At 35.6% G+C, this 23,282-nt stretch overlaps 1 protein-coding gene across 1 annotated transcript in view; it reads right to left on the reverse strand.

Annotated features, from left to right (window-relative positions):
• Xirp2 (xin actin binding repeat containing 2) overlaps nucleotides 1–23,282 on the reverse strand; it is a 325,028-nt gene that overhangs the window by 15,877 nt on the left and 285,869 nt on the right. Inside the window, exons 5-7 of the mRNA XM_045148374.1 lie at nucleotides 6,445–6,531; nucleotides 6,014–6,086; nucleotides 4,739–4,869 (exon numbers count right to left, since the gene is read on the reverse strand). Coding sequence (XP_045004309.1) covers nucleotides 4,739–4,869; nucleotides 6,014–6,086; nucleotides 6,445–6,531 — 291 coding nt within the window. The remainder of the gene's footprint in view (nucleotides 1–4,738; nucleotides 4,870–6,013; nucleotides 6,087–6,444; nucleotides 6,532–23,282) is intronic.

Below are 23,282 nucleotides of genomic sequence, written 5' to 3' on the forward strand. Positions count from 1 at the left end.
AGCTCCAGTTTCTATGCATGTTGTGAAAAATTGAACATTTCCCCTCTCTGAGTCATCAATCTTTGTCCTTTCAGATATTTTATCATTTGATGCAGAAGATAGCAAGCTATGAATGGTACGTCTTACATCACCTCCTATTACTTCCTCATGCTCGACTTTGTCGCCAGCATTTTCGTGAAGAAGACAATAGATAGTCATGTTAATATCTCCCCTTTCATCTTCCTGAATTAAAATGCCTTTTTTTGCAGATCTTTCCTCGGAAAACAGGTTTTTTATTGCTTGTTGCACATCTCCTCTCACTATCTCTTCCTTTTCAGCATGAAATTCAGTTGCTCTATTTAATAATTGAGTTTTAGTCAAATTTACATTTCCTTTCTCCTCTTCACTAACCATAATCTCCTTTTTTGTGTAGTTTTGTTGGGAAAGTAAGTTCATCATTATATTTCTGAGGTCAGCCCTAATAATCTCTTCTTTCTGTATCTCAGGAGCTGCTTGTTTCATTAGGTTGTATTTTGCCATCCGGACATCTCCAACTTCATCAGCTTCAATGATAATTCCAGGAGCCTCAATAACTTTTTGAGAGTAGAGATCTTTTAAGGTTTCTTTTATGCTCTTACCAATGATTTCTACCTTTTCTATTCTATTTTTATGAAATTCATGAATAGGTGTTGTTTCAAAGAGCCATGTAGTCATCTTGACATCAGAATGAGGAATTTCATCTTTGATAAGTTTTGTGCTGCTTTCATCAACATCCTTAAAAGAATCCAAAGTTTGATTTTCAAAAAGCCAAACTGACTGCTTCACCTCACCTCTCTGCACATCTTCCTGGGAAACTGTCTTGATGGTTTTATATTCTGATCCTTCTCCTCGGAGCTCATCTATAGTGTGAGTTTCAAAAAGCCAAGTCGATGTCTTAACATTGCCCTTTTGTATTTCATTAATACTTACAGTCCTTATGTAATTATTCTCCTCACCATTTTTGGACTCAAAAAGCTGCTTATTCATTTTCACATTGCCTCCCTGGATGTAGTCAACAGTGCGCACAATATTATGTGATACTTCTGAAATCTGATCCAATGGCTGAGTTTCAAATTTGTATCTGACAGAATAAACATTTCCTTTCTGAATGTCTTCTTGTGTGACAGATTTGATCACGTATACAGTTTCTGATTCATTAATTGAGTCTAATGGTTTGGTTTCAAAAAGCCACCTTGTTCCTCTTACATCTCCATGCATTACCTCTTCCTTTTTAATAGTTGTCACCTCATGATAATATCCTTCTTGATCCCTGATTGCATAGAGTGGCTGTGTCTCAAAGAGCATTCTATAGCTTTTGACGTCACTCTTTATCACTTCATCACTAATTGTTTTCTTGGTGCTTATACACTCAGAGTCTTCTTTTATTTCATCTAAAGAAAATGTTTCAAAAATAAAGCACCTCTTTTTTACATCTCCACCTTGGATGTCTGTTACTGTCTTAACCAACCCATTACTTTCCTGGTTTTCTTGTATCATATCAATGGGTTGGTTTTCAAATAGCCACCTACAATTCAAAACATTGCCTCTCTGAATGTCTTCAGTTTTTAGGGTTTTGATCTTTTTCAGAACTTCCTCTGAACTGGAACTTATAGAGTCTAAAGATTGGTTTTCAAATTTATACCTCATGCCAGAGACATCCCCAGCTTGGACCTCCATTTCTACAGGCCTGCTTTCTTTGCCTTCCTCTCCTTGTATGCTGTCCAAGTTTTCTGTCTCAAAAAGGAAACATGCTGAGCGAACATCTTTGCCTTGGATCTCTTCCTGTTTCACAGTTTGTAATTTGACTGTTGTTTCAGAATCACATTTTATGGTATCAAGTGGCCGAGTTTCAAAGATCCAAGCACAGGTTTTGACATCACCCTTACAAATATCTTCGCTGCTACTCATTACTGAAACTTTTTCATAAAGGGACTCCATTGGCTGGGTTTCAAATAGCCATTTACAGGTTTTTACATCCCCTTTCACAGTATCTGAACTCTGTTCAGTTTTGTTTTCTGTTTCTTCCTCCACATGACTAATATGCTTGATGGAATCAAGAGGTTGGGTTTCAAACAACCATTTAGCCGATTTCACATTTCCTGCTTGTATTTCTTGAGCAGATATTCCTCTAATTATCTGAATTTTATGAAGACTTTCATCAAATTGGTCAATGGGTCTTGTTTCAAAAAGCCACCTACAACTTTTTACATCGCCTCTTAGGATTTCCTCTTGCTTAACTGTCTTTACTTGATGGTATTTTCCAAGGTGATCTTGAATGGCATAGAGTGGTGTTGTCTCAAAGAGAGATGTATTTAGTTCCACAACACCTTCTGTGACTCCTTCCACTTCTATTTTATGTGAAGCATCAACCTTAATTAAATTATTTGATTCAAAGATGTGTGTGTAATTCCTGACATCTCCTTTGTCTACTTCTTCCAGTTTCACTGTTTGTATATATTCTTTTTTATCCTCTCTAATCTCTTCCAAAGGTTGAGTTTCAAAAACCCATTTTTGGTGCCTGACATCCCCCTTTTCTTCTTCAGATGCAATGATCTTTGGAAGCTTTCCTACATCTGGACTGTCTTTTAAAGCTTCTACAGGAAATGTTTCAAACAGATTCCTGGTAGTTAGTACATCACCACCTATTATTCCTTCAGGTGATACAGGAGCTATATCAGAAACTTCTCTGAGAATGTCTAGTGGCAGTGTTTCAAACATCCAACACTTTTTGGAAACATCTGTACCTATTATTGTTTCCTTTTCATGGATGACCTCATCTGCATCTTCTTTTATTTTCTCTAAGGGTTGGGTTTCAAATAACCACTTTGCTCTACTAACCCCGCCTTTGACATTTTCTTCCATAGATATTCCTCGTACTACTTTAATTTCTGTGATGTCCTTGTTAATCGTGTCCAAGGGCTGTGTTTCAAACATCCACCGAGCTGTTCTCACATCACCCTTTTCAATATCTTCCCTGTGTACAGTTTTGATTTCTAGTATTTGACCTAAACCATCTCTAATAACATATAATGGCTGAGTTTCAAAACACCTTATGCTTCTCTTAACGTTTCCCTTAATTTCTTTGAGCTCAGACCTGAGCTGCAGTAAGTTAACCTCATCAGCTGAATGAAGTTGTCCCAGTTGGTCCAGGTGCTGAGTTTCAAACATGTATCTCACAGTTTTTACATCTCCTCCAGTTATGTCCCTAGTAACAGACCATGCCGATTCATCTTGACTTTGATGCATTTTATTCATTGAATCTAAAGGCTTTGTTTCAAACATCCACCGTGCTGTGTGGACATCTCCCCTGGCCAGCTCAGGAATTTTCTCTCCATTTACTTCAGTAACAGAAGGATGAACCCCAAGCATATCTATGGGTTGGGTTTCAAACATCCAAGTAGTATATTTCACATCACCACCAGCAATGATTTCTTGGTCACAAATGCCCTTGGAAATGCTACCTTCATCTGGAGAATCATTGTTGATAGCATCTAAGGGCTGATTCTCAAAGATCCACCTCATGGACTGTACCTCCCCTTTCAGAATTTCATCCCATTCCAGGCATTCTCTTCCTGAGCTCAGCTCTTTCTGTGAATTGTCACTTGCATTTTCAAAAACATATCTAGTTTGTTGCACATCTGCTGAAACTGAACTCTCTGAGTTAATTTGACTAGAAATGATCTCAGAAACTTCACTAATATAATCTTTTTCTAAGTTCTTTCTTAAGTCTGGATGGATATGTTTATATAAACGGTTTAATTCATACAAATTTCTTTGCTTGGAATATAAATCTTTGGGGATTGGCAATCTTTTTGGAGGGCTGGGATATTCAGGGGACTGGGAAAATTCTGTCACATCGTTTGGAGTTTGAAGCAAATCTGGTGGGAGAGGAGGAAATTCTTCGTTCTTTGCTGGAGGAGGGCTATTGACTTGCACTAGAGATGATGAGGTGGTGCTCTGATTACTGTATCTTGAGGCTGAGGTTTCCTTCTTCTGGATGGCTGAAGTAAAAGAAGAGGAGGTACTCACAGCTGATGATGGCTCTAAAGTTTCCTTATAGTCATTTTCAATCTTTAGGGAAGAGAAAAACCACAGCTTATAAAGATGAATGTCGTAGTAAATACTTTGTAGGTGCTACACTTTACCTGTCTAGAACCAAAATTCTGTTATGGCTCCCTTTAATCCCACTAAAGAGAATATTCAATATTTGTTACTTCATTTCATAGTCTAATTTTACTTATGTGCTTCAATCAATGTATCAATATATGTTAATATTAAGACATGCTACTGGTTTTTCCCATACTTAAAATGTGCAAGAATAATCTACAGGGAAATTGTAAAAATGTCTCTCTTGAAATGCTTTTCAAAGTTGTTTTTATTGTTCAGAATGGTAAACATATACAGTAAGTATATAAGATTTAAAATTGACTTAATTACTTTACCTAATGTTAGCTATAGACTTTAGAATATACCTAACTTTTCCCCCCTCATTTGCTCCAATTAAAAAAAAAATATTCTATGTCTTGCTCCATACAGATCAATATTCTCCATATTGGACAGGAGAAATGCTAGTTTCAGATTTTGTTAATAATATATCTAAAAATTCCATAAATCGTTTTTTTACTCATTTAGTCAGATATTACATGTGATGTGATGTGATGTGATGTGTGTGTGTGTGTGTGTGTGTGTGTGTGTGCGTATTGTAGAGAAATTACTTTACCTTAATCTGCTTCACTGGGGTTGTCTCTTTATCAGAATAGAGAAACTTTTCCTGGGTAGACTTTTCAAATTGCTCTTTTAAAAGCTTAGTTGAAACCTTAGGGATCTCTTCATCCTCAGGCGTATCAATTACTACAAAGAGAATCAGAAACTAGGCTATCATAAAATGAATAATGGTGTTGGAGAAGAAAATACAATGCCATGGGAAACTCCTTACAATATAAATTAAACTTCCAAGGGACAAACTTATATTCATAACCTTATTTAATCATTTACTTTAGGATTAAAGCAATACATATAAAGGGAGAAAATATAGGAAGGAAAATTATGGTGGTTATCTCTGGATTGAGATATTTTCAAAATTTTTTACAACTGTGCTCTAATTAAAATAGTTTAAGTTGAAAACCAAAGGATAGAACATTGGATGCCCTACTCTATATATGTTTGTTTTGAGACAAGGCCTCACTCTATAGTTCACAATGGTTTGGATCTCACTACGTATCCCTGGCTGGCACTGAACTTACAGCAAATATGCTTGAGCCTCACAAGTAGTGGGATTACCAATGTGAGCCTTCAAAAGTTGCAAGGAGAAGGCTTACATTCTCAAGTAATAGGACCAAAATAAAGGTTTACCCAACTCATTCTAGTGATACTTAGGATAAATTTGGATGAAGGTTTTCTTTTCATCTCTTTAGGAGAGCAACACATCTTCATTTTGCATAGTTAATACAAATGTGCCTTGTGTAATGTAAATTTAAAATATTGAGTTTGGGGATTTAGCTCAGTGGATGGGCAGAGTGCTTGCAAAGAAAGTTCAAGGTCCTGGGTTTGGTCCTCAGCACCCCCCCGAAAAAAAATTCTTATAGCTTTAATGTACTATCTGTAGGTTGATAGGTAAACTTTTAGTTTTAGATGTGTTATTAAACTTCATATGTTGTAAATCATTATATTGTTAGGCAGCTTGATATACTATGAGTTTTATTTTAAGCCCTTGAGGAGAAAAGGAATTCAGAAGAGGTTACCTTATCACCCCTTGGGGATTCAGGAGGAATACTTCATAGGGCTGATGGCCAATGGGCTATTTTAGAAACTATTACATGTACCACCACAAGCAAAATCTAATTATATGTAGAATCACTCTTCTTCCCTTTTGGGAGCATGACTCATCATTGTTAAAGTTACTCAATGGGGAGAGCTGGGCTTTGAAAATCTTCTAATCCCAATCATACCAATAGGAGAAATATGTGTGTTGGGACTAACACTGTCACACTCTTACCTGTTTCTTGAACATATTGATGAAGCTGAGAAGCTTGGTTTATTTCCTCAGTGTGCTTTTCAAGCTGTGATACCTATATTTAAAAATAATTTTTAAAAAGTAATTGCTTTTAAAAAGTCAATATTTTCAGCATTACCAAGAATCTTCATTTTGCTTTATATTCTGAGTTTGTACATACTTAGAGATGCTAGCTAATATTTCTATTGTGTTATTGCAAGTTAAAACAGCAGATATTTGATTGACACATAGTTTGCAGTCACATTTTAGGGTACTTATTTCATTTTAAAACAATTTGAACTCAGAAGTGTGATCAGATACTAATCTATAGTCATACTAGATAAACAATAGTAAAAGCAAATGCTTATAATAAAGTAAAATCTTGTACACAGATATGAAAACCATTTGGGAATTATTGAGTTGTATGTAGTTACCATTTCTGCTTTGAGGACATCAGTTCTGTGTGTCTGGGAAACTTCTTGTTCATTCCTTCTCATTGTCTGACTGCTTTGGAGTACCTCCTGAAGACAAGCAATTAAACAAATAGACTGAGATTGAAGAAGAAATGTCTGAAAAATTAGCTATCATATTATTGCAGTCTCAGTTACAGATAATTTTTAAAAGAATGGATTGAAAGAGGAGGGAGAAGAAGAAGAGAAGGAGAGAAAATGAAAAGGAAGAAGATGAGAAGGTAAGGAAGAGGATGAAGATGAAGAGGAGGAGACTGCTCCCATAGTTTGCTTGGCTGTGGTAACAAATAACTAAAAATTTAACAATTTTAAGTGGCATAATCTGAAAGTTTTACATTTCCGAGGCTCAGAAGCTCTGACCATTCATGGATCCCACTGAGAATTGACAAGTTTTAGAAGGGATGCATTCCTTTTGCAAAGCCCTAAGGGAAAACCGTTACTTTTCCTTTGCCTTTTTAGAAGCTGGTTACCCTATGACCATGACCACTCTTTTTTCAGGCTTATATTCTCCATAATCCACCACCTGCCTGATTGTTCCTTCTACTTTTAAGGACCTGGATGATTACATTGTGACAACACAAATAGTTCAGAATTATCACTGTCATAAACCAGCTGACTAGGCACATTTATTCCATCCTTAATGTTAATTCTTTCTTTCAAAATGAGTTACAATATTCACAAATTCTAGAGTTTAAGATGTAGATGTCTTTGCAAGCTACTGTTTTTACTCCAGTATACATGTCCAGTATATGAAAGAAAGAAAAATTTCAAAAAGAAACATCAAAGTTTTGGTATAAAAGGAATATATTTTATTGTTTATAAGACACATTGCCATGTTTCAAAGACATTCCTGTCTTCAGATTCACTATCAAGTATGATGCCACACATAGTGCTTAAGGAAAAGATATAACCATTAACCATAACCAGTATAAAGAGGTCATGTCATGATAGTATATATGTCTCTATTCATACATGAAGCTATCTTTTTTTTTTTTTTTGGTTTTGGTTAAAATAGGACAGAAGATTCTAATTTTGGTGATCACAGTCCTGTTTTCACTATAGAACATGGTACTGACATAAGAATAAGGTTAATTATTGTGGAAATGAACTATGAGAATGAATTATAAGAATGTATTTCTGGGAATGAAATATGAGAATAAGTTATGGGAAAGAATTGTGTGAATATTTCTTATGGACTTTACAAATAACTTTTCTAACAATGATTCTATGAGATGTTGTTGCTGGGACAAACATCTGATCAGAAACATCTTGTGGGAGGAAAGTGTTTATTTCAGGCTCACAGAAGCCAGGGGAAGCTACATCATATCAGAAGAAGCAGTCTCACTTCAACATTCAGAGTAGAGAGAGAGAGAAAAAAAAAAAACAAACAAACAAAACAGCCCCAACCAGAATGAACAGCCAGAGCTCAAAATGGCTCTCTATGTGTCTAGTGGCACTGGAATCAAGATTTATCCCCAATGACATACTTCTAGCAGGTCTCTGCTTACTAGAGATGTAAGTGGGAAGCTTAATCTTAAACAAATTAAAAAAAAAACAAACACCTAAGTCTCTGCAGCCATTCATATTCAAACCACCACAGATTATTTTTCTGAAAAGTTCTTGTTCTCTAATTTTGCCCTGGGGCTAATTTTGTAGCAAAGTAGTTAGTCTGCTTAAAGTAATGCAGTTGGAATTCTTCTGACTTAGTTTACCTTTTTTTCTGAATCAACATTGACAAATAAATGGTAAGAGTTGCTGACTGAATGCAAGCTACACTCTTTTCTGTACTTCCTCAATGATTGGTTTTTCACTCCTGACCCAGAACAATGTGTGCATAACGAGATATATTAGCTGCCATGGAAAGCAGTAGATGTTAAAAGCAATGAATTTCCCACAGACATATTGAAAGCAACAGTTAATTGTGCTTACATGGATTTTATCAGTGAATGATGTGTGTGCATGTGTGTGTGTGTGTGTGTGTGTGTGTGTGCATGCATGTGCACGCTCGCGTGCGGTGTGATGTGTTTTTGGTTATCAGAAACCAACCAGTCATGCCCTTAAACTCCTTTCCTTTAAACAAATGTTTAAAGAATATTTTATCATAAAAGCTTCTTGTTCCTCCCTTGCTCACATTATATTGATTCTTCACTCACATATGTCCTGACCTTTGCTCACATAATAATAATTACTCATGCATTGATGTTTTTTGGTGTTTAATACAAACACCAGTGACTGCCTATCAGAAGTAGAGTGGCTGCAGGAACATCAGAAGCAGAGGCAGCAGCAAAAGCAGTGGGATCATACTTGGTTTTAATGAATCTAAATGTAACTTTCTATAAATCCAGGTCAGTGCCCAAATTGGGCAGGTTATTATGACAAATACACTACTAAATATTTTAGCTTCAGAAAATGGGGTATCACAGTTGTTTTTACAAATATGCATGTATATTGAATGTTTAAATGTTGGAACTTCACATTAATTTTGATATATAAGTGATTAATAAATACTATTTTTGAGATCTGATATAAAATGATTTGCTGGTAAAGGATTGCCAACTACAAGTTGTTTTTTCTCTTCTAGTCAAGATGGTGTCCACCTAACCTCACTTTACCTCGTGGGGAAGAAAAGGCAAGACCCTTAAGGTTTGGGGGAGTCAATAATTCCAGAATTAATAAGGCCTAAATCTTGGTAGTTCAAGTATAAAAAATAGAAGAAGAAAAGATAAAAAAGAAAAAAATTATCAATTGAACTGAAATTATCAAATTTTAATCTCTTAAATTAAGATTAGGTACAAAATGATTTCTTGATCTTGTTTATACTTATTTATTTTTTTAATTTCTTTATCTGTGTGAGAGAGAGAGTGAGACAGAGAATGAGAGAGGAAGATGGGTGTTCCAGAACCCACTGCCATCTCAGACAAACTCCAGATGCATGCACAGCTTTGTACATCTGGCTTTATGTGGACACTAAGTAATTAAACGAAGGCCATCAGAAATTCATCAGCAAGCACCTTTAACCACTGAGCCATCTCTCCATCCCTACTTCTTTTTTTAAAATTTATTTTCAAGTAGAGAGAGATAGAAGAGAGTCAGACACAGAGAGAATGGGCATGCCAGGGCCTGTAGCCACTGCAAACAAACTCCAGATGCATGTGCCCCTTGGGCATCTGGCTTATGTGAGTCCTGAAAAATCTAACCTTGGTCATTTGACTTTGCAGGTAAGTGCCTTAAGTGCTAAGCCATCTCCCCAGCCCCCCTCCCTTCTTTTACTAGTAGACATAGTGCATTACTTTTGTGACTGGTGCTTTGAATCAGTTGACTCCCATAAACTCATGTGTTCTTAATGCTTTATTTCTAGTAGTGACAATTTGTGAAGTGGAGCCTGGCTGGAGCAAGTGGGTTGTTGAGAGTGGGCTTAAAGGTGTTCTAACCAGCTTTCCCTTTCCAGAGATCAGCTCACTCTCCTGCTGCTATTTTCCACCTGTTGTGGCAGAGGTGATGTCCAGCCTTTGCTTATGCACTGCTTTCCTCTGACATTATAAAGCTGCCCCTCAAGACTGTAAGCCAAATAAACCCTTTCCTCCCATCAGCTGCTTTGGGTCTGGTGTTTTGTCCAAGCAATAAGAAGGTAAGTACAAATCGTGACTTTTTCCACAAAAGTATTTAGCTTACAGTGTTAGATGTCTGAGTAAGGAACAAGTAGTCACCTATTTAGAGTTGTAGCAACATATGGGCTTGTACTTTAAAAATTCAGGTAACATGTTGTTAAAGACCACTAATATTTTTCCCTAAAAACATTGGTATACCAGTCCTAGATGATGTTATGTATATTTCAAATAATACATGATATATGCTTGTTACATAATTTGTACTAAGAAATGTTCATATAATGAATGATTTAGTAACAAACAAATAGATAAAATAGTAAATTTCCATTGATAAATTACTTCTATTTAAATTTCTATTTGCCAGGTTCTAGCAACTGACGAGGAAACAATGAAAGAAAATACTTCAATCCCTCAAAGGAAAATACAGAAGATAAGTAATCCATGTCACTTTCTTTAAATTCAAAGAATCAGAATTCCACAGACCAAGATGCCTTACATAATCCAACTTTATTTAAGGGTATTCATAGTATTGTGCTAGTCATTGAAGACGGCAGGGAGAAACGGAGAGGCATGGGTCCAAGTGGCAGCTCTTCCCATTAGTGCCAAAGCTTCCCATCTCTGGGGAAATAATGGGAACATTTTTTGACTCTCTTATGCACAAACTGAGAAGTAGCAAGTGTCAATCAAACAGACATTGAAACAGAAAAGGAGACTAAGAACCTAACTTAAACTAAGGTCTTGGTTAATCGGCTCTCTTGAGTTGGGTCTATCTACGGTGTATATGTAAAAGCTGGCCCATGGACATACCTTCCTTGTTCCACACAGTGACTTTTAAAGCTTTGGATTAATTAACACTACAAAAACTGATGTTTCTTCCTGCTTTGGAAAAGTGAATATGTGATTACATCAGTGTTTGGCCAGGACTAAGTAGTGGCTAGCCTTTTTGGTAGGATCACGTACTTTTCAGGCTTATATCCCTGTCATTTCTCACTATTTAATAGCAAGTTGGCATTTGTGGAGGTTTGATTCAGATGTCCTTCATAAATTTAGTTGTTCTGAATAATAGGTTCTCAGCTGATGGAGATTTGAGAATTAATGCTTCCTGGAGGCAGTGTATTGTTGGGGGTGGGCTTATGGGTATTATATCCAGTTTTCCCTTGTTGTGTTTGGCATACTCTCCTGTTGTTGTTGTCCAACTTATGTTGGCCAGGGGGTGATGTCCATCCTCTGTTCATGCCATCGTTTTTCCCTGCCATAATGTAGCTTCCTCTCAAGCCTATAAGACAAAATAAACCCTCCCACCCTGCAAACTGCTCTTGGTGAGTGATTTCTGCAGCAATGCGAAACTGACTGCAACATAACTTATTTTTTTCTGGCAGCCAGAGATATTTGGTTTTCTCATATGTGCCAGCAATTATCACACTGAAACAATGTTAAGAAAAATGCAAAATAATTGTACTAGAAAATCTATAAATATGGGTATTCTTGACATATATTTCAAAATGTATCACTTTCTGGGGCACAAACTTTACAGTTAGCATGTATATTCTCAAGAAAAAGACAATCAATGCTTATCATTCCTAAATGTATTTTCTTGTAGGAGGTGGCACAACACAGTACTACAAGACCACATAAATTTCACTGATAGTTGTAAGTTTCTGCTCCAGCGTTATTGTGGGGTCACTAGATAGAGCTGTAATTGTGAGACTAGTTTGTTATGTTAGGACCAATGCATTAATTTTACTGCTCCTGGTTGCTGTGACTTACATAAGATCTGTCTTAAAATATCCCAAGGTCTTCTTTTTTAATTGTTTATGATGTTTTCCATTTTGCAACTAGTTTGATTTGGATTTCAGATTTGATTTTTTTTTTCATTCTAATTTTTGGTGTCTGTAGAATGTGAGATGAAGTAAAAGGATGTGACATTACAATGCATGGACAGGACTTGAATGACACAAATAAAATGTAATAAAGAATTCTGGTCAGACCACTACACATAAATTCACATGAAATGATTTGTGAAATTGGTTGCTGAAAATTAAATTCAAATATAGATGAGGCTGCAAGAGACAAAATGTTACTTTGTTCTCAGGTAGATCAGTAGCTAGGGATGAGGGATTAGTACTAATGCTCTTCTGTACTGAGTCCTATACTAAGTACATTGTAATCCTAGGGAAATCACTAAGTCATATTTGAAATTACTGTTTCCATCCTATGTTGCCATTAAAGGGAAGAAAAGTGATAATATATGTTATAACTCTGAAATCATAGAGAGATTACAGCACAATTGCAAAGCAATATTATAGTGTTCACACAGCTCAAATGAATTTGATGTCAGCTCGTGTATTAGCCATGTGTATTAAAAAATACTATTGTTGATATACATATCTTGTATGGAGATTTTATTAACACAGAAAATGGTTCACAGTCTTCCTCCCAACTTTTCATTGTCCTTACAGGAAAATAAATTTAAATCTGTTCTAACAAAACTGCAAACTCATTCCAATACAATTAGCAAAGTAAAATAAAATACTTTTTAAAATAGTGACTCACTATTATTATGGTCCTGAGACATATGCTTAATAAGAAAAAATAATGAGGAAATATTAGCAGAATCAGAGATGCCAAGAAGTTCATGCTCAGTATCAGTAATTTAGAAATTTTAATCATGACTAATGTCATTTTTAATGAAAGAAGAAAGGGTCTTGTATTAATTTATTTGCATTTCTGCCAAACTGACATAAGCAATACAAAAATGTGTATGTTAGCCTGGCAGAAATGTCAGTGGAATCACAAATTGACCAGTAATGATTAAGTTATTTTGTTTTTGAGACATATACATACATATATATATACATATATATATATACATATATATATATGTGTGTGTATGTATATATGTATATATATATATTCATATATGTATCTGGTAGATATCATATATTTCCTTATTTCCTTTGCATATATTCAATTTAAAATTGTTTCACAGCTGGGTGTGGTGGCACATGCCTTTAATCCTAGCACTCGGGAGGCAGAGGTAGGAGGATTGCCATGAGTTCAAGGCCACCCTAAGACTACAGAGTTAATACCAGGTCAGCCTGGACCAGAGTGAGACCCTACCTCGAAAAACCAAAAAAAAAAAAAAAAAAAAAAAAAAAGTTTCACTTTTCCATGAGTTCCTTTTGCAATTTTCTAAAAAATATCTATGTTAAAAGTTACAAAATACCATCTGACATTCCTTGTGTTGATGCTTCAATTATTTTTCAAATTCATGATCTTCTTTGGAAACTTTTATTTTTTTTTTCAAACTTTTATTTTTTTTTCTCTTTTAAGCCATTTCTGATTCTTCTTTATGTGATTAGCTATTCTCACTTTGTGTCTCCTGATCCTGTATCTGTTCATACCTCTATCATTTACCTTTCACAATCACGATTTAGATTTACTAGTATGACTCTTCCTGTTAACTGAACTGTGATCCTACTGCATGCATCCCCCACAGCTGTTGTTTAACTTATCAGTGCATGGGAGGGACCTGATGAAGTGTCAAGGATTGAATGCAAGTGAAAAGAGTCCACGCTTTTTTTAGCTGAGTATATATTTATGTTTTTAAAATTTGCTTTAAAAATTGAAATTCTAAGTTTTTCACATAGCCTATGATTATTGTTATTATTTTATTTTTCATTTGTTTGGTTTTTTGAGTTAGGGTCTCTAGCTCAGGCTGACCTGGAATTCACTCTGTAGTCTCAGGGTAGCGTTGAACTCACAATGATCCTCCTACCTCTGCCTCCCAAGTGCTGGGATTCAAGGTGTGTGCCACCATGCCCAACTAGCCTATGATTATTTTTTAATATTTTTGCTGACAGTTTTTGATCCTGAGTATTTTTATATTGGTAGGTAGAGTTACTGAAGTCAATATATCGATCATTAACACGTCAGTTGCTTACAGAATCCATTGAGAAAAAGGGTGCTTGACAACATGCCTGTGGCCAGAACATCCGTACGATGAAATGTGTGCACAGTGACATGGTACAAGGTAATTGGTATGATCGGAGAGAGGAGGAATCTATTCCAGGAAATGATAAATCACAAAGCAACAGCCACACACACCAAAAGCTTGAGAAACTTTTCACAAGTGTAAAACATGTTTAAAGTTACTTCTTTAAAAAGTAAATACTACTCATGCTTAGCAAAGAAGTTTGTGCCCTTTTATCGTGAATTGTTTTGCCGCTGATGAAGCTGACACCCTGCCAAGCGCGGCTACGTAAGCAGCACTAGAGATCACTGGGCAGAATTGCTGTGACACAGAAGAGCTAATCTGAGGAGTTTATGGCAGTGAGAAAATGCTATTCTCATTTTAAATTTGTACAAATTGAGAAAAAGCAAAGCAATTATACATCCTAGTTTTTCTATACCTCAACATATTCAGAAGTAAAACATTTTGCCATATTTGATTCAGTAGTAGTCCTAAGGAAAGTCATGGGAGTTCACATGCAGGATTAGTGGGTTTAAGGGACCGATGACAGAAAACATTAAACTTGTAAGGTAGTGATTTATTCCTTTTGAAAACACTACTTCCTTACTTGTGAGTGAATTTATATATATCCATCTATGTATTCACATGTTTAATCGAGAGTTCTGAGCATCAGCCATATCCATATCATTGTGATAAGCACTGTCAATATCACTTTAATGCTAATATCTATCTATCTATTTATCTATCTATCCATCCATCCATCTATCTATCTGATATTTGTCATCTATCATTAATCTGTATCTCTCAATCTCTATAGATATGAAATATATATGAATATAAATGCTCAGCAGGAGACAAGAATTCTAAATATATACAGATGCATAAATTATGAAGGCTTATTGCAAAAATTTTGGACAAAAGTGATATTTAATTAATTTCAATTCTTAGAAAAAAAACTAATTAGACTTTGGTTATATTTAGCTATAAAGATCAAACATCATTTTTAATGAAATGTACTTAATGTAAAAAAAAATGTTTGCCTTTCAAAAGGGAGGATTCTGGATAAGCAACACTAATTTTAAAGGCTAGAGGCCTGCCAGTCCTCTTCTCTTCTTCAAGCATTATTTATAGATCCAGAGTCCAAAAAGGTTGAAGATTCATAAAATGATCATATAAAAGATGTTCACTCAACCTGGTTATCAAACATATCAGTTGCATAAATAACAATATATATTTGAAAAATGGTTAAAAGCAGCTATCATATTCAACTTTAAATAAATAAAAGCTGCTCTCTACAAGTTTATATAAAAATGGTAAAAGTATACACATATACAATATTTTAATACTACATAAAATAAAGATATTTAAAATCAAAAAGAAACTAGAATCATAAATAACCATAGAGAGAAACCACAACAAAAGAGATGAAAACTTTAAGACCAGTAAAAATATAGATAAAATGTTTGATAAAGAATAAAACATTCCAGGAAAACCATATCCACAGGTAAGAGGTAACTTATATTAATTAACCTAAACCAAAATAGAGAAATAGAAGACTTCTACCCTTTAACAACAGCCAACTTTCAAAGATAGTTTTATGCTAATACTATTTAAAGAAACTTTTAGTCAGTGATCTCCTTATCCTAGATAACATCTAACCCAGTTAGGATCTCATATATTTAATTAGTACTATATCAATAGTCTCCTAATTATTTTTTCATATAACATCAGATTCCTTCATATCAATTCTATATAGTTACAATAATGTTTCTTAAAGGAATATCTATTTATATTACTGCCATTTAAATTTCTTTAATGGTACTGGATTCTGGACAATAAGGTGAAAATTCTTTGACATGTTATATCATTTTCTCTATTATTCTATTTTTACTTAGATCTACTTCATGCCTCAATTATCCTCTACTTCATTCACAAATATATCATGCTGTCTTGCTTGTTCCCTTTGTTTAAAACATATTCCATTTGCTTCAAAAACCATTTCAGGGGCTGAAGATATGGCTTAGCAGTTAAGGTAATTGCATGAGAAGCCTAAGAACTCAGGTTGAATTCCCCAATACCCATGTAAGCCAGATGCACAAGGTGGCACATGCGTCTGCAGTTAATTTTTTGTTTTTTGTTTTTTTTGTGTTGTGTTTTCCAGTGGCTAGAGGCCCTGATGTGTTCATTCTCTCTCTATCTGCCTCTCCCTCTCTCATAAATAAATAAAATATTTAAAATATCATTTCAAGTCACAACTGAGGTATTTTCTACCCACCAGTGTTCTTGATCATCTTTAAATGGAGCTAATGTTTTTCAGAAGTCCAAAAATAAAAGAATAATAAAGTCTCAGCACACACTATTTTTCTCCAGTACAGAAGTAGTATTATTTGAGGAGTTTACTTACTCAAAAGGGAAAAGAAACAAGGGGCCAGTACATACCATGACCACTCCAAACTGTTGTGGTCCCTGAGATATGGAAACAGTCTCCACAGATGGTGGGTAGCTGTGTGATCACCTAACCAATATTTCTACAGTTCTTTCATGGCTGGCTATCTAGTAAAGAGCAGTTGACAATGATTCCACACTTTCTTCTTTCAGAAATGGCACTGTTGTATGGCACTCATCTTGACAATCAGTAATGTTAACTTTTGAGATTTTATATTTTATACTAGTCACACCTCTCAGTTTCAAGTGTGGAGGGTCTGACTCATGAAATAAATAGAAAGAGGAATTTACTAAATACATATTATGTGGCAGGATTGTGGATTATATCTCAAGGCATCTATAGGACAGCAAGAAATACATCTTGGAAGGTTTGTATACAGCAACAGTGAATAATGTTATTGCCACACCATCTGGTGAAAGGACCCTTCTTACATCATCATTGACTCATGCAAAGTCTTGACCAGGGATCTGACCAGTGCATTCTCCTTCACAGATATAATTCCTAGATTCCAGATTATGAAGGCAAGTAACTGTGCACTATTTTCAGTGCCTTGTAGTGAGAACTGGGTATGTTTTTTTAAACTGAAGGAGGTTTCAATGTACAAAAATGGAATGAAAACGTATTACTTTTGCTGAGAAAGTATAGTTCATAAATGCTGACATATTCTTAACCAAATGGAAATCAATTAAACACATTAGAAAAGTCATGACACTCATTTTTTACAATGGACAAAATAATGGAAGGTACTATTCAAGTCTTATCAAGGGAGTGATTTGGGATTATTTCTTGACAATGAATGGGATTCATACAACTTTAAGAAGACATATGTGAAGGTTTGACTATATAATTTGCCTGTTAATAGAGTTGCAAAGGGTTCCCACTATACAAACTGGCCTCTTCCTTCACTCATCTGCGGAGTCTTTTTGCCCAGCAGTTCTTTTCACTGGGGGGAAATGACACTTTTAATCCCTATTTAAAATCCAAGCAGGAAAGAAGAATAGAATAGAACTGGTTCTCATATAAGCATTTGAATTTGTCTGTACAAACAAGACATTTCAAGGTAAATATTAATTATGACTAAGGAAGAATTAGCTTGATCACTTGGGTTTTCTTTATAAAACAAAAGAAAATGGGGACACTTCCAGGGTGATGAGTTGAAATTTCACTGGTAAATATGTATACTAGAGACCTGGGGCATGGAAAGATATGAGAACTGCAGATAGACGTGCAGGTTATAGCTGGAGTTTGTCATCTAGTAAAGTGATAGAAGTTATAGCTAAGTTTCAGTCTCACTTAGATTCCTGCTGGTGAGCTGAGACAGAGGTTGGGGAAGCACCAAAGGACGCACAAAGTCCTGCTGCTCAGTGAGTCTTGGTGAGTATTAAGAGGTACACAAGGCTCATTACAAGGCATAATGTCCAATTTCAAGAAAGTTCTACCACTCTAAATTTAGACATGTTGATTATGCATAAGCTTGACCGGTAGAAGTAGTGTAAGGAGAAATGTAATAAAGAATTTAAAAACTACAGCAGAAGCTAACTGTTGTGGTGAGTGTTGTAACCACAGCACTCTGGAGGCTGAAGCAGGAAGATTATGTGTTTGATGAGAGCCTGAGCCTCAGAACGAGGCCCTGTCTTATAAAGCCAACCAACAAACTAATCAACTAAACAATCAAGAAAGCAATAAATCCAAAGACACACCATGATTATAGTACATTATTCAGAATCCCACTAAACTAGATAAATATGTTGAACAAATATTTTTTAACACTTTAACATAGTGAAGTAACCAACATGGATTCATGATCTACTGAAAGAATATATTCAATGGTACAATTAATCTTTATTATTATCCTTATATAGTAATAAAAGGAATACATGATGGGGACAAGAAGGTAAGGAAACTCAAGGGACACAAAAAATTACAATTTGAAGTTTCTGCATTTTTTAACCAAAATATTAACATATGGAGTATTCCCTAAGCCTTCTTCTTGAGAATTCAGTGCTTCAGTGGATGGTACAAAAGGCCTTGGTAGAATTGGACTGCAGACAAAAAAAAAAAAAAAAAAAAAAAACCACCTTGAGTATGTTGCTTTTCTTTTAGCAATTCATATTATTCATTCTTCCAGATAGAGTTTGTAGGAGCAATGCTCACCCAATTATTAGAACTCTCCTAGTATAGCTTCTTTGATTCTTAATGGTATCATGCGCCTGACTGTTTCTTTAGACCTATTTGTTCTTATAGAACATATTTTCAATTTAATTTAGAGAAGACAAGCTCACTTGCATTCATATCCCTCACTACTTTAGAGTAAAATGAGTCAGGATTGCTTTGCAAGAAAGGACAAGTGTATTTTCATAGTACCCATATTGCTGGGAGAGTGGCACATGAGTCTTCTCTCAGCAGACACAAGATCATACAGTATGGCCCCTCCACATTTTCCTCATTATTCTCAATGTTGCTAATGTTGCTAATGATGTGAAACACAAATTGGCATTTTATATCTTTTATAAAAAGCAATTGACATTTAAGAAAAGTTAAATACTTTTACATAGATTCTTCTACTGAAAGCTCATACTAACTTAGAAGTATGGATATCCAATTTACTTAATTATATGGAACATAATTCTCAAGTGTATGTATATGTTCTAACCGGCTAATATAAATGTGCTGTGTTTTGAAGTTTTTATAATGGAATGGCAGGCTATAGAATTTTCAGTTTTTAGATCTGGGTATTTTGTAAAAGCAAGGAAAATATAACAACAAAAGAAACCCTTACATTATAGGATCATTATGCATGTAGAACTTAATGAAATCTGAAAAATCTGTTTTCTTCTCATGGTTACTTTCATTTAAAAAAAAATGGGTGTTTTATGTCAGTACTTGATATCAGAGGATATTATTAGCTGTTTTTTTGCTTTTTCTGGAGCTGTATTTCTCAAAATAAATCCTTCTTTCCTCATAGGTCTTTGAAAATGTTTGGACTGAGTCAAGCATGTCTATTATTTGGATGCTTGTTTACTTATTACTTTGCATAATTACAAACAAATCACCATGCTAAAAAGGAAACTGGGAGAACAAAAGGCCTGAGAACAGGAAGGAACACTAAGTTCTAAGTACCGTGCTATTGTAGAAGATATGTGTTTGGAGAAGTCACTTTTCCAGCTTCTTCATAAATCTCAGCTTTGTAGAGCATGGAGTAGGATTGTGTCTTGTAATGGCCTTTCTTTTCTCTCCTGAATGATCCACCCAGACAGAGTGAGAAGCACGTTGTTCTTCTCTTTAATAGTGGAGCATGAACGAGCTACTTTATCTCCTATGCTACTAGGAGAAAAGGGAACATTGTATACCAGCCACTCAATCAATGCCACAAGGGAAATTCAAGAGACTACTAGTGCCTTATAGAGACATGAGTGCATTCCTCTCAAGGTGTGACGTGCATTCCCTGTCCTCAGTGTATAAAGTACAAAGACTAACAGAGAAGTTCAACAAATTACAATGCTCAGAAGAATTCAGGGAGAACTTGAGGGCTTCAACAAAGTCAGTATTTTGGGCTTGGAGGGGCCATTCTGTATGATCTTGTGTCTGCTGAGAGAAGACTCAGGTGCCACTCTCCCAGCAATATGGGTACTATGAAAACACGCTTGTCCTTTCTTGCAAAGCAATCCTGATTCATTACATGAGGGTTTTTTTTTTTTTTTTAATTTAAGAGCGACAGACATAGAGAGAAAGGCAGATAGAGGGAGAGAGAGAGAATGGGCGTGCCAGGGCTTCCAGCCTCTGCAAACGAACTCCAGACGTGTGCGCCCCCTTGTGCACCTGGCTAATGTGGGACCTGGGGAAACGAGCCTCGAACCGGGGTCCTTAGGCTTCACAGGCAAGCACTTAACTGCTAAGCCATCTCTCCAGCCCAATCCTGATTCATTTTACTCTAAAGTAGTGAGGGATATTAATGCAAGTGAGCTTGTCTTCTCTAAATTAAATTGAAAATATGTTCTATAAGAACAAAGAGGTCTAAAGAAACAGCAGGCACACGATACCATTAAGAATCAAAGAAGCTATACTAGGAGAGTTCTAATAATTGGGGTGAGCATTGCTCCTACAAACTCTACCTGGAAGAATGAAAAAGATGAATTGCTAAAAGAAAAGCAACATACTCAAGTTTTTTTTTTTGTTTTTTTTTTTTGTCTGTAGTCCAATTCTACCAAGGTCTTTTGTATCAACCACTGAAGCACTGAATTCTTAAGAAGAAGGCTTAGGGAATACTCCATATGTTAATATTTGAAAATGTTTCAAGTAACCAGGAAGTTGAAAAGTTGTATTCACTTAGTGTGTGCATGTGTGTTTTTTTAAATCAAAATGGTAAGAAGCAGATTAGCTTCACCACACAGGCTGCAAATTTCACCAAGAAGATGAAGCTTCCATGAAAGATTCAGGCTGTGTCTGCTCCTTGTAGGTAGGAATGACTTTCTCTCTATAACAATGCACTGGAATGGACTGCTGTTTTCCCACTGGAGGAGACATCATCTCCATGCACTAGTGGAATAACTTATATACCAACAAGTTCTGCATCACAAAGCTTAAATGGCAAATTGCAAAAGGACCATTGACACTTTACGGACACACCTCAATAGACACTTAGCAATTACCATCAACTTCACTTAGATACAGCAGAGGTTGTGAGTTATCATTTGTTGCTAAAAGTAATGTGATTAATGTTAGCAGATCACAGAAGATAGTCTTATTATATTATATGAGCACACCTTGTATCTCAGGGAAAGACTGGATATTGGTTTGGTTATGTAAAGATCCACATGTCTGTAGGTACCTTATAACATTATTTAATAATGGTTTTCATTTATAATTAAGTAAAGCACTGTGTCTTTCTTTAGAAAAATATTGCTGGTATAGAAATCAACAAAGGTAACTGAGTGTGGTGAAGCAAGTCTTCAATCCCAGCACTCAGAGGATAGAGGTAGGAAGATTGCTGTAAATTTACACCGGACTAAAGCTAGAGGTACAGAATGATTTCCAGGTAAAGTGAGACTGCACCTCAAAAAGAAATGCCAATGGTATACATCCAAGAGACATTAAATCTATAGATTGTATAATCCTGCATAAATTAATATTTAGAGAAGAGCTGCAATAACAAGTGGAGACCCAGTTTTTAATAATTATTGTAATATCAATTTAATAAACTTATAAATTCATTAATTTACTTTATTGTTGTTCTAGTTGTTTATATTTTATTTCCATGTATTCTTTTAGTTTTGCTTTTCAAGGTAGTCTTATTCTAGTTCAGACGGACCTGCATTTCAATATATAATCTCAGGCAGGGCTTGAATTAGCAGAAATTCTCCTACCTCTGCCCCCCCATACGCAGGTTATTTAAAATCTTTAACATATCTGTAACTTACCTCCTTTTATCATTTAATGTATTATTATTATTAAAATATACTATCTAAAGGCACAACCCACCATATCAATGTAGTTTATCATTAACAAAAATGTTTAGTGGGACTAAATGGTTGTTTAGCTGATGAACATTTCTGATTTTCATCATAGTTTACTTAAGGTCTGACTTTCTTCACATTTTTCACAGCCTAATTTTCTATTCTTTGATTACATCTAAGAAGATGTGACCACATGAGCAAGAAGTGGAAGAAGGAATCAAGAATTCAAGGCCAGCCTGGGCTACATAGCAAGTTTGAGTCCAATGTTGTCTATATGAGATATAACCTCAAAAACACCATCAACCACCAGCCAGTCTCAGACAGCTATAAAATTCCTGATTCCTTATCATACCTCAAGTGAGGCTATCCAGGGAATTTTGGCATACACATTTCAAAAAAAACAGCATTTAGATGCTCCTACTTCACATTGAGGTGCCCAGACTTAGTTCACCTGAGAGGATCATGTGATTTTAAATCCTTGCATGGTCTCAATGTCTATTCTGCTGTGACCTATAGAGTCAAAGGAAGGAGGATGTGACATAGACATAGAGGAGACAGCCAGAGACTGAGTAGCTAATAACATCCAACTGCAGTGTAACAAGGCAGGAGAGACACAAATGTAGATGTGAAAAGCAAAGATGAAATGGGCAGTCATGAGTGTGGCAGATAGTCTGAATGCAAGGGTAGGGACAAAAGCGAGTTCGTGCAGCTAGACGTGCACGGCCACAGTGGGATCAGAGTTCATGAGTTACCAAAGCTGCTATGCAGCATGCCACCCTTGGGATTTGTAATGTTCAGTTAGTAAATAACGTCAGCCAACTGAATTCTGCATACAGCAGCTCTGACAAATCTTGCTATTACATATTGAGTATTGCAGATGATAATTGTTGATGCCATTGAGCATTATTTAGCAAAGTCTCCGTCTTCTGATTCCGAGTCAGCACTAAAACCTTCATCTTATTGTATTCCTTTCATTACTAAAGCCCAGTTAGCCACAGGCATAGAGAAAGTACATGAAAGATAAACAGATTAAGGGGCTAGACCTGGATAAAGAAGAGTCAGTGAAAGATTTGTTATTAGAATTTTAATTTTTAAGGGAGTAAGCTTGCTACATACAGCTTGAGTGTGAGCCTTTGGTTTCTGGTGAGGAGGAGGACCCATCTGTTTCTGTGTCTTTCTGAGACCAACCTTGGGTTTTGCTAGGACCAATTTGTGCACGTTAAATTTAAACACATTGTCTGGGAAAAGACAGGCAGATTCCTTCAACTCTGTTCAATGAAAATAAATAGTTCTCTGATTTTCCTGATTTGTTCATAATGGCC

This window comes from Jaculus jaculus, chromosome 4 (assembly GCF_020740685.1).
Source record: "Jaculus jaculus isolate mJacJac1 chromosome 4, mJacJac1.mat.Y.cur, whole genome shotgun sequence".
NCBI classification, from domain to species: domain Eukaryota; kingdom Metazoa; phylum Chordata; class Mammalia; order Rodentia; family Dipodidae; genus Jaculus; species Jaculus jaculus.